Below are 13026 nucleotides of genomic sequence, written 5' to 3' on the forward strand. Positions count from 1 at the left end.
TTGAAATCCATGCACCCTCTACGGAAGACATGACCTTGATCTCTCTCACAGTGGGTGTGAATTTCAAATGGAGTCACCCATGTCTCCATTCGGCGGGTGTTTGATTTTCAACTGAAGAGCCCAATGACCCTAGCAAGCAGAAGCAAGTCCAAACCTTGAATTTCTGGATTCCTTATAACAGAGCCAATCTGCTTCAGAGCTTGTACTCCAGCCTTCTGCACCTTCACGTGAGAGTCTGTAAGCACTTCCATAAGTTTGGGTACAATACTAGGAAGACACGAGGACAGCTGCTTGGGAGCACAGAAAGCCATAGCACCGAGGAGTTCCACAGAACCAGCTTTAGTCCTCCAGGAGTCTTCTTCCAGGGCAGCGAGCAGGGATGGAAGGACAAGTTTGACACCATGACCGCTAAGTTTGCTCATTACAGCTTTGGCTGTGTCGTCTGTGGCCTGAAAGAAAAACAAAGTTAGTTTGCATCATAATATAGATTCACTGATATTCTTTAGGCCAAGTAGGGAAGAAAGGAAAAGTTTGACACAATGATTGCTAAGTTTACTCATTACAGTTCACCTGAATTTAAAAAAAATCTAAATTAATTTAAATGTGGCTGTCCACCATGAATGGGCTGTAATGTCAGCATTTTCTCTATATGTGTACATCCATATCAAAACGATGCACTTGTCGGCTGCTACATGTGTCTCATTTCACATAATAACTGGGTATAAATACCAGACTCATTTCAAGTGGGGGTCACTTTATATCATCCCAAGTCACTTGGGGATGATTTGAAGTGACCTCCACTTGAGATATCGGATAGGCAAACTATAAGTCCTGATGAAGTCAGAGCCACATCTGATGAAAGCTCACCCACTCATACAGTGACCGGTTACTCCGGTACTGTAATAACCGATGGCGTACTTGTTAAAACACTAACTTAATATGGAATTCTTACAACAGTGAAAATGCTTACATAAACAGGGTTGCAATTTCATCAACTTCATCAAAATTGATTATCACATATTCACCTAGCGAGAATCAAGAAACTAAGTAATGTGTGTCAAATAGGCATGATTTAGGAGTGATTATCACAAACCAAGTTTAAGAGAGTCATTGATTGTCCAATTCTCGCTAAATTTGCAGATGATACATTGTACATACATTTCATACACCTACCTCTCTGACATACTGGTTGTTATCACCAAAGCAGAGCAGCAGATGAGGCAAAACATGTACCACATACGGCTCAAAGAGACGACCCAACATGCTACACAGCATCTCAAATGCAAACAATGCACCTGTCAAGAATGAATGGATTCAGTGTCAGTTTATTTTGAATTTTAATGTGAAATTGTGACAAGAAATTACATTAACCTTACCAAGTACCGTATATTCTCTAATAAACACCCTCACCTGGTTTTTTTTTCAACTACAATATTTTAAAATGCTGCAATTTCCATGCTATCTTGTGTAAGTAAGCTTGGCATGGTCCACAAATGATCAGTAATTGTCAAAAATGACATCGTAAACCCGGAAGTTAAGTGGATGTCACCAATCCCAAGTTCATTGTTCATCATTTCGGCATGATCTAAGCTTACCTAACAATTTTTTGGTATAATGGTTGTAAAAAAGACCTCTAATAAATGCAGCCTCCCCTTTTGAAAATGTGACACCCCTGGGGGCATTTATGAGAGAATATGTGACCATCCACCACGAAGTGGTAGTAAAGTTGGCTCTAGGTCATTTTCTGTTTATTGCAGATGTCAAAAGAATGCACGTTCAGCTTTAAAATGACACCTCAACCAGCTTCATCGAACATCTGGAGGTGAAGTTATGGTTCATCAAAGGTCAAATTCCTCATATATTTTAAATCCATATACTGTTTTTGATTGTATCTCAAGATGGAAAATGCCGACTTTACAACCAGTTTGTGGTGGATGGGCACATATATTGTTGTTCCAATCCTATTAAAATTGACCTAAGAAACAGGTGGGCCCACTTGAGTCGCAGCAAACACATAGTATATTTAAAACATTTTTCAAACACTTAAAAAATGCTAACATAACTCAGAGGTGTAAGTGAGGTAACGATCCACTCCCTGAAAAACATGCAAAAATCCAACGCGTGCAAAACACCGCAGCACGTTTAGTTTTATGCAAATCTCGCCGTGAGCATATCACACCTTTACTACGCCAATTGCATTGGCTTCCTGTGGAATATAGAGCTATGTTTAAAATCCTTCTGCTCACCTTCAAGGCTATGAATGCCATGGCACCTGGCTTCATTTGTGATCTCATACAACCTTATGTTCCTTCAAGACGATTAAGATCTTGGCGTGATAATCTACTGAAAACCAGCCGTCCGAGCACGAAGTTCTACGGAGAAAGAGCGTTTGCCTATGCCGCACCATCTCTTTGGAATCGCTTACCAACTGATATTCGCCAAGCAACAACTGTGCCGATGTTCAAATCACGCCTGAAAACTCATCTGTTCCGCCAATGTTTTAATTAGTGTTTTATAATATATTTCAATTTCCAGGGTGATGTGCTAGTAACCTCTCCCCTATATCATATTTTTCGCGTTTTAATTTCCGTGCATTGTTCATCATATTTTTGCAACGTAATGGCGTTATATTTGCATTTCTACGTTTTTGTCATCGAGAGATATTGTTTCTGCATTCCAATATTATGTGTTTTCTGTGCAATAATCACTAGAGTGAAGTGCTGGTAACCTCTCCTCTAGTGATCCTTATTTTTCGTCATCTCAATGATATTCGCCAAGATACATCTCATTTGATATTCGCATTGCATTGCAACAACTCTACCGATGTTCAAATCACGCTAGAAACCCCATCCTTTCCGCCATTGTGTTATTTAATGTTTTGCTATTTTCTACAAATGCCAGGGTGATGTGCTAGTAACCTCTCCCCTGGTATATTATATTATTTTGTTGGATTGCTTTTCCGCGAATTATTTTCCGTGCAAGATTGTTATCATCTCATTACATTTTACAACTCTTCATCAAATACTCCGTGCATTATGGTCATCATCATTGTCTTCACACGCGCATTTTTGAACATCATCTGAAATTGACTCTGACAATTATATTTTTTACTCAGTGTATATATTTGATTTTTGGCGTTTTTACTCTAATCATTTTGTATTATAATTATATTCTCCTGCTTGTTTGATTTGTAATTTTTACAATGTTATTTGATTTTGTAATTTTACAGGCCTATTATTGCTTTGATGCATAATACTTTTCATTTTGTTTGATTTATGCTCTCGTGAATCTTGCTGTTGTGCATCCTAGCAAAGTATATCATTGTTTTTTGCATTTTGCACAGTTCGTTACTTGGTCTTCGCTTTCGTGTTTTCCATTTCCTGTGCACACTGCATTTTTCGGTGTTAATCAGTATCATTTTCTTTTTTGCTTTGCATTACATTATTTCCCCATAATTGCTTTGTTGCTTTTGATGTATGCCCACTTGTTTCTTTTGTTTTGCTCACGTGATTGTTTTGTAGTGGGCCTACATTATTAGCTGTTTTAGGTTTTTGCTTTTCTTGTGCTTATTATTATGTTTGACCGATGGTATTTGCTTATTATTATGTTAGACCGATGGTATTTGCTTATTATTATATTAGACCGATGGTAATTGCATTGTTGTTATTGTTTTGCTCTTGCTCGTTCACCTCTTCCTTTGCAATTCTCATCACGGTTTTTGTCTAATAGTATATATTTTGTTGGTAAATTTTGCTTCAAATTTTTTTTTTCCTTTTTGCTTTCTGCACAGTTAATTTTGTGGCCTTTGCTCTCGTGTTTCCGTTTCCTGTGCAGATTGCATTTTAGGTGTTAGTTTAAGTTTCTTTTTGCGCAGTTATATATATATTTTTTTTTCATTCATATTGTTTGTTGCTCTTGGTGTACGCCCGCTCAGTTTTGATTGTTTTTTACTCTCTCGTGAATTTGTTGTGGCGGGCCTACATCATTTGCTTTTTGCTGTTAGCCAGTTGGTTAGTGCAATGTGTTTCTGCATCTGCTGCTCATTAATCATTTCCTTCATTGCATTACCCATCTTGGTGTTATTGTATTTTTCTTTTATCTTATATTATCTCGAGTTTATCTTGTTTTTCATATTATTTTGTTTTTATGATAATGTTATCTGTACTTTTTATTGATGTTTTTATATTTTATCTGTACTATTATATTTTGTTTTAATATTGTTCAGCGCTTTGAGATCTTGTTTGATGTAAATGCGCTTTATAAAAATAAAGTATTATTATTATTATTATGCGAGTCAAAGGCGAGCACCTCGCCAAATTTCCGGAAGTGCAAGGGGCTTGTCCGGGGAATAGGCTGCAGGGTATCACCCCCCTCAAAAAAAATAAAAAATTTGGCTCTTTTTATGACAAATTATCATCATCCAATCCCGTAAATGTAAAAAAAAAATTTAAAAAATTAATAAAAATGTTTTTGTTTTTTTTACATTTCCGGAATTTTTGGGTTTTTTTGGCCACATTTCCGGAATTCCAGGAATTTCCAGAAGACTTACACCTCTGATAACTTCAAATGTTTGCTTATTATGAAAGATTTTAAATCATTCTATAATAACAAAAAAATGCAAAAGTTTAAAATTTTCTTTTTCTCCACTCTTAAATATAATTACTTACTCTTGAGGAAGTGTTTTTTCATGCTTTGTTTCATCTTCTAACAATGTTTTGAAACTCTTATGAAAATGTTTTCTATTTATAACATTAACATCTTACCTTCTCTATGCCTGAAATTCTTCTTGTCCTGTATAGCATCCTGCAAGGTTGTCATGATGTCCAGTTGTTTCAAGGACAAAATACCCAACCCCTTGACCAATCCAGCAAGACCGTAGGCGGCACCCTTCCTCTCTCCGTAGTTCTCCGATTCTAAGAGCAAGGCCAGGAGACGTTTCACAATGGTTGGGGCATCTGATTTGATGGCGGGTACTAGGGGTGGTAGGCAGTTGGCTACAGCCTCTTGTACCTGATGATTCAAACAGGGAAGAAAGAATGGATAAATCCTATACAATACTGGCATATTAATTCAAGTGAAATACATCTTGGTGAAGCATAATATCAGGTTTGCTTGTCCAACATGCACATTGTCCCATAAATAATTTTGTTGTGTGTAGACAATGCCTCGATCAGCTTTCCTGCTATAGGTTTGACTTTAGGATCAGATCTATCCAATACGGCAGAAACCCCCCAGCATAACCCACACTGTGGGCCACAGGGCTATATAAAATCTACATCCTCCCTTTAGTAATTCTTTGGTTAGCACTTACCTGTTGTGAGGGTGTAGACAATGCCTCAATCAGCTTGCCTACAATAATTTATTCAAAATGGCAGACACCCCACAGCATAACCCACAGGGCTATATGAAATCTACATTCTCCCTTTAGTAATTCTTTGGTTAGCACTTACCTGTTGTGAGGGTGTAGACAATGCCTCAATCAGCTTGCCTACAATAATTTATTCAAAATGGCAGACACCCCACAGCATAACCCACAGGGCTATATGAAATCTACATCATCCCTTTAGTAATTCTTTGGTTAGCACCTACCTGTTGTGAGGGTGTAGACAATGCCTCAATCAGCTTGCCTACAATAATTTATTCAAAATGGCAGACACCCCACAGCATAACCCACAGGGCTATATGAAATCTACATCATCCCTTTAGTAATTCTTTGGTTAGCACCTACCTGTTGTGAGGGTGTAGACAATGCCTCAATCAGCTTGCCTACAATAATTTATTCAAAATGGCAGACACCCCACAGCATAACCCACAGGGCTATATGAAATCTACATCATCCCTTTAGTAATTCTTTGGTTAGCACCTACCTGTTGTGAGGGTGTAGACAATGCCTCAATCAGCTTGCCTACAATAGGTTTGACCTTAGGATCAGATTTATCCAGATGCTTAGCTAAAGAACCAATCAGAATCACAACACTTTGTCTGACAGCATCATATGACGAAGAATCGGGCGCTTCATCGAGGAAATTCTCAAATACTGGGAGCAGTTTGGTTACATTAGCCTGTAGTTTTAGATAACATACAAATCTTGTGTTATTATTTTGAATGAAAAACACAATTTTGAGTTAGGATCACCACACTTTGTCTAATGTTATCATATGATGATGAGTCCATAGTTTTGGCTTGGAATTTCTTGAAGACTGGGAGCAGTTTGCTTACAATTCAGCCCAATGGTTTTAAGATAGCGTACAATTTCTGTAGTACAACTATTTGTAAAATTATGCATTTTTTCAGGGGAATCACTATGCATTGATATGTATCAATCAACAGTATCATTTCATTGTTTTATTTATTGCTGAATAACAATTAACTACAAACCGCCTCTATCTATAACCCTTGAAGTGCCTTATAGGATTCACTGGCATGCCAAAATTGGTTTGCATCATAACAAATTCAGTAATGGCTCGCTCTGTGCACGTAAAATACAGAGGTGCAGTTGCAGATAGTTCATAGTTGGATGTCAGTTATTCATCAAGAATTTTATTATCACAACAATATGATAAGGGATGTCTCGAAGACTAAAAGAAGTTTGACTACAACAACCTGTAACTTTTACTGTTTTGTATAAAAAATCCATTTTGAGCCAACTTGACTTTGATTATCATTTCTTCTCACAATGGTTATATGGTATGAACGAATCAGAAGATATCTTGCCCTTACCAGAATCCTTTACAACATCCTTTTGAGTATAGACTGGCTAAAACATGGGTCGATAGTAAAAATACACATATTTTGCAAAATCTGGACGTGCTCTGTTCATCGAGGTACATTTCGTCACTATCAACCCATGTTGCACTACATAGCAAATCAGTACTGAAAATTGATATGGAAGAAATGCATTATGGGAAGCGTAAGATATCTTCTCTGTGAGCAAATATAATCTCCAGTAATGACGCCACTCTGTACTTTCGGTATATTTACCCAGGATATTTACCTAAACCGATTTGATATAAGATCATATAAATAAAGAATTTTATATAAGATCATGCTTTACGTGTTCAAATGTCTGCACAGATATGGACCAAATTATCTCATTGAATCAATTTCATTGTACAGCCAAACTTGCCCCAGCTTGCGTTCTGCAACCGACACTACACATCTTTTTGTACCCAAATTCAACCCTAAAGGCTTTTGACAACAGGTTTTCCCTCATCGCATGTGCACTTCGGAACTCACTTTCATCTGAACTCAGTACGGCTGTTTCTCTGCAAAGTTTCAAAAAAGGTCTCAAAACCTTCCTATTCCCACAATAATCTGGCTTTGATTCAGTTTGCTGTTTTTGTTTTGCTTTTCAAATGTTTTGTTTTCCATCTTGGCACCATGGTCTTTATGAAATGGTGCCACATAAATACCCTGTATGTAATTTAGTACATTGTTAGCAATAAAATTTCTTTGAGTTTTACTAGATAAACCTATGATGGGGTAGCAATAAAACCAATGTATACCTTGCCATGTGTGTCTATACACATCCTGGCAGCCTCCAGCATCGCTTTGCGGACTTCTTCATGACGATCTCCGAGTCCGGTGGGTACAAAGAACTGGAAGAGCTGGGACACATTACTGGGTTTCAAGTGTGGAGATATCTTTCCTAACGCCAAGGCAATACCACATCTTGACAGGTACTCATCTGGGGGTGATTCTGATATCATACGGCCTAGCTGGTCCAGCACAGGCGGTGCAATCTGTACAAAATGAAACAAAATGAATTAAGTTTTTAGCGGGTTTGCTGTCGGACAAGTTTAGAACTGTCAAGCTTTCGTCAGGAATAGCTCTGACTTCTTCAGGACAAAGTACATAAGTATGAGACATGTAGGCTGCCCCTTGCCTACCAATCTCTCTGAAAAGAGCCGTTCACTGAAGACTTGTGAAGATTTACTGTTGCTAGATTAAATTCTTGGACACAGGTGGATATGCATGGTGTTGTGGTGTAATGAAATGTCAATGTGCAGAATATGTGCCCTTTATGACCAACAGCTTAGCAACAACATTTTGTAACCTGATTGCATTTGTTTTTTGAAGTTGTGAAAAGTTTACGTCATACGGCTGTGTAATGCACTTTTTGCTTTTAAATGTTCATGTTGTGTCCGAGAATTACATATAGGAAAAGTACACACACATTTCACTATTTTTACACAAATCTTCACAAAAACAACCCAATTATGGCAAAAATTTCACTGAGAATGGCCATGCTTTCAATAAAAACAGACAAAATCCTCACATATTTGGCCATTCCATATATTTTGGTTTCAATAAAACCCATCCAACTCATCACAAGATTTGATGATCCTTATGTTGTGGAAAAAATGTATATAAAGCCACAAAGCCAACAACTGTTCTTAAAATTTCAAGATAAAAACTTCAAAAAAATGTTAACAATGACAATGCTTGATCGTTTGTGCATTTACATACCACTAGTTTATCCTGATACATGTCAAAGAGTTTCTTCAGTACTTGATCCACCTGCTGTGAATACTCATCTAACATGGTTGCTAAGGCTTCTGATGCCGATTCCCTGATCACACTCTCATGGTGTATGGTATCTTGAAGAATTAGGTTACATAACTCGGGGTCGGTGCTGAATGATCCATCGCTCCAGATCCTTGGCAAAAATAGAAAATAATGTATTTGATTTATATGCATCGGGTCATATTTCAAAAAACTGGAGAGGTTAAAAAATAGCCCCGTAAGTCACAATGAATCAAACATTCAAAAATCAAAAACAAAAACATAAAAAAAATATATTGACCTTCAATTCATGCTACAAGCCATAGTCCTAATACAGATCGCTGAAATTAAATCAGAAAGTTTTCCAACTCAATTATTTCATGCTCATTTATCAATACCACCAACTTACTCTGCAGCAAGTGTCTTGATGTGTTCCTCTGAGTCTTGTTGTGCTATCCAAAGCCTTCGTAAGAGGTTAAGCCCATTCTCTCTGTCTGTATCAGGGTATGGCAGGACGTCCAACAGCTCATGAAGACCCTGGATAATTAAGGATTAAAACAAGACTTGTTGTTGTTAGCCTTAGATCTTGTTAAACAAATATTACACATCGCCATCAACCAGTTTGGCTCTCATAAAAAGCGCAATAATAGATGTTGATCGACACAAAAAGCCTTAGCACACGTTACAGGTTGTCGCTGACCACTAAGGGGCCACATCATTCCAAAAACCATTTAACAACAACTCAGAGCCTTTGCTGCTTAGAAGCGCACACCCTAGATATTCCACAATTGACCTTCGCAACGATCAGCTCCCTGAGTTTTGTACGGATTACAACAAGTTAGCAGTAAGTTCCTTGTCCAGAGGAATTTCTAGCTAACTAAATTTTTCCATGAGAGCTTGCTAAACCACCGCCAGGGTTCAAGACCGCAACCTCTTGCACCATAGTCGAACACATTATCGATTGAGCAAACTTGACTGCTTAAGCTGCTCATCACTGTAACTACTAGTAATGCTTTGGTAAGTCCAACATTCTCTCGGACCGGCTGACGTCTACACAAAAGGGAAAAGCACCAGAAACCCATGGTACCCATGGTATGCATGTGTAGCCATGCTGTATTTCCCATCTGACATGCTGGCTGGTATGCGCGTAAGTCTAACATTCTCTCGGACCGGCTGACGTCACACAAAAGGGAAAAAGCACCAGAAACCCATGGTACCCATGGTATGCATGTGTAGCCATGCTGCATTTCCCTTTGACATGCTGGCTGGTATGCGCGTAAGTCTAACATTCTCTCGGACCGGCTGACGTCACACAAAAGGGAAAAAGCACCAGAAACCCATGGTACCCATGGTATGCATGTGTAGCCATGCTGTATTTCCCTTTTGACATGCTGGCTGGTATGCGCGTAAGTCTAACATTCTCTCGGACCGGCTGACGTCACACAAAAGGGAAAAAGCACCAGAAACCCATGGTACCCATGGTATGCATGTGTAGCCATGCTGTATTTCCCATCTGACATGCTGGCTGGTATGCGCGTACCGAAAATTTTGTGCCAAGGGAATAACATGCCCTGATGTCGACCACTAGAATATGGAATACCTCTGTAATTTGTCAACAAAGGCCCATATCAAACAATAACTAATAACTTAGAAAGATCAAGCATATAAAGGTATGTGCATGCATATGGATTTACAAAATCTGTTAACGAAGTATGCCAGACTTAAGGCTAAACAATTCCCCATATAGCAAACACAGGTATACTACTTTCCATTCCATGATTGACACGTCGTTTGGCAGGAAAAACCTCCTATGTACTTGTGGCCCTTGAACATGTTTATAACAAAACTGCCAATAGGTTACATAAAAGGTTTTGTTTTAAACATGTTCAGGGGCCAATGACACATAGGAGGTTTTTCCTGCAGTAACACATGGTAAATGCATAATTCTCTTGGCTAATTTGATAACATTATTACATACCTTGAGAGCAGCAGACCTGACCTCAGCACAAGACGACATCATGGCACTAAGCAACTCATCAATCTCTTCTTGCTGAGCACATGTGCATCCCTCTCCTCCTCCTGCGCTGGCACACACATCTACCAATGCTGTGGTAGCCACAAGTTGATGAATAGGTCCGCTGATGCTGATTAAGTGGATAAGCAGCTCTAGCATGCCTCGTCTGGGGAGCAGTTCTGGACCACTCTGAAGACACAAAACAAATGTACAATTCATTACAGTGGCAGGTTACACGAAAGTAAATTAAATTTGGCGTTTCAGTTCCACGATGGTAATCATAAAGTGTGTAGAAGTGACAAGGTTTCCTACAGGGGCTTGGGTTTTCCCAGGAATAGCCCAATCTCATAACAAAACCTTGGTAGGAGCACATGCACTTCTGAAATCATGAACCTGTTGAAACCACGGACTACTACATGCTATTCACCAACATCCCAAATTCCCTATGCTGTGAATTCTTGTATATTCATGAGGGCCGATCATTCCATCGTGTGTGTCTAACAAATCATGCCAGTGTTGCGTGTCTTCTTGTTATGTGTTAGAGCATTGCGTGTAATCAGGAAATAATGCGGTATTTATGTAGCAGATTCGTATGTCGCACTTCATGGAACGATCAGCCCTCATTAATGGTTGATGCTGGGACTTTATCCATTGGTGAATAGTCTGTGTAGTAGTCTGCAGTTGAAACCCTTAAATCTCATCTTACTCACCTCATCAATGATCTCTCCTTCCACTTCCTCCTCACTCCTCAGCTTTGCATGCTCACACACGATATTCAAAGCCTGCTCTACCACTTCCTCCTCTTTATCCACAACAGCACCACCGTCTCGGAGCACTTTACGTAACATGGGGAAGATGTACGCAAACGCAGGGGCCGACACTATGCGGGCAGAAGTTATGGGCTGATCTTCGTCGGACTCCGACTTGTCGCTATTCACGTCTTCCCATTGCTCGTCTACACCGCAATATATGTGATTGACAGCTTTGGTTACTGCGGTCACGAGGTCAAGTTCACACCAGTTTGCGTCGATGGGACAAGCAGGTTTGTAGAGTCTGAGAATGCAGTAGGCAATGCATGAACCTAAAGGCAAAGTGAATAATCTAGTAAATTACAGAGCATAAAATATGTCTCCTCCAGAAGGGTGGTTGTTGAGCCATATTCAGGCATGAGACTGCACTTTCCTAAAAAAAACTGAAAAAACTGAAAATGTGTGAAATTGGGCAAAAAGTACCAAAAACAGGCTGAAATTAAATACAGTTGCGGAAATTTTGACTATAAAAAAAACTGAATTCAGTTTTTAAACTGAAAATTCTCATGCCTGCATATTGCTGGACCATGTGCAACTTTTACGAGGTTTTTGTGGTTCCTAATAAAAAAAATTGAAAAAAAAAGTAAATTTATTTATAAAATGACCTCCAGTGGCATAGCATCATAGGGGCACTTGCCCCCCCAATCGATTTCCCATAGGAAAATTGCCGAAAAACAGCTTGTGCCCCTCAATCATGGTTGGTGCCCCCCCTATGTGATGACCCATGCTACACCACTGATGACCTCAAGTGACCCTAGATGACCTTAGACCTCACACATGTAACCAAGTGGTCAGATCACTTACCTAGGATCTCTTCCTCTGCATAGAACACACAGCCTCTGAGTGCTAGTATCATCTTACAGGTGTAAGGTGCCCCTAGTGGTGATGACATCAGAGATAGCATTGATGGAAGAATGTCTGGTATGTGTTTCCTCATTTCACTGCTATTACCATCCACGCAAGCTTGGATGAGTGACAAGGCATTTGCGAGCTCCATATCCAACTATAAATAATTAAGTGAACATATTTAGTAATCACATCATCACTTATCTAAAGAAAAGTCGGAGATAATGAAACAAGCTCGCATCTGATGATCAACTCCCCACAGCCCATGATTGATTAATAGTATGTAAAAGGAAGGCCGATTCATCTGGCGCCTTCATCAGAGAAAAGAAAGCGCAGAAAATGGTGAATGATGTCAGTATTTTTACAAGACAAAAAGCGAATTTCAATGCATGTTGACATGATGTCTTCAGGAGAGAAAGGTTCCTATTACTAAGACCTAACTTTGCATAGTTTGCATGTTTAAAAGTGCAAAACTAATACATAGGGCATGCTGTCATCCGATGCGTTCAGAAATCGCAATTATCACAACAAATCGTAAACAAATTGTTTCCGAGTTTAATTGATAGGTGACATCAGATGCCAACTTGTTTCTTTACCTCTGGCTCCAATCATAATTTGAAACGAGAGGGAAGCTTTACTGTACTATACAACTCACTCGATTACGATTACGCATATTTTAGAACTCATAGCTCGACCAATAAATTTGAGTCAATATCAAAATCAAGGCATTTCAGATTGCGCCAATATAACAACCTTTTAAGGCCATGTCAAAACAAAGATCTAGTAACTTGCTTACTTTAAAAAGCTTGAACCATATTAAATCAGATCTATAGTTTGATCAGCTCGTAATCG

The 13026-nt window shown here is 38.9% G+C and overlaps 1 protein-coding gene across 1 annotated transcript in view; it reads right to left on the reverse strand.

Annotated features, from left to right (window-relative positions):
• Window positions 1-13026, reverse strand: part of LOC140163854 (stalled ribosome sensor GCN1-like) — a 67595-nt gene that overhangs the window by 35620 nt on the left and 18949 nt on the right. Inside the window, 10 exon segments of the mRNA XM_072187168.1 lie at window positions 155-449; window positions 1174-1295; window positions 4764-5010; window positions 5868-6062; window positions 7506-7742; window positions 8470-8659; window positions 8915-9042; window positions 10484-10708; window positions 11230-11600; window positions 12133-12331. Of these exon segments, the coding sequence (XP_072043269.1) occupies window positions 155-449; window positions 1174-1295; window positions 4764-5010; window positions 5868-6062; window positions 7506-7742; window positions 8470-8659; window positions 8915-9042; window positions 10484-10708; window positions 11230-11600; window positions 12133-12331 (2209 nt within the window).

The sequence above is a fragment of the Amphiura filiformis genome, chromosome 11 (genome assembly GCF_039555335.1).
Source record: "Amphiura filiformis chromosome 11, Afil_fr2py, whole genome shotgun sequence".
NCBI lineage: Eukaryota > Metazoa > Echinodermata > Ophiuroidea > Amphilepidida > Amphiuridae > Amphiura > Amphiura filiformis.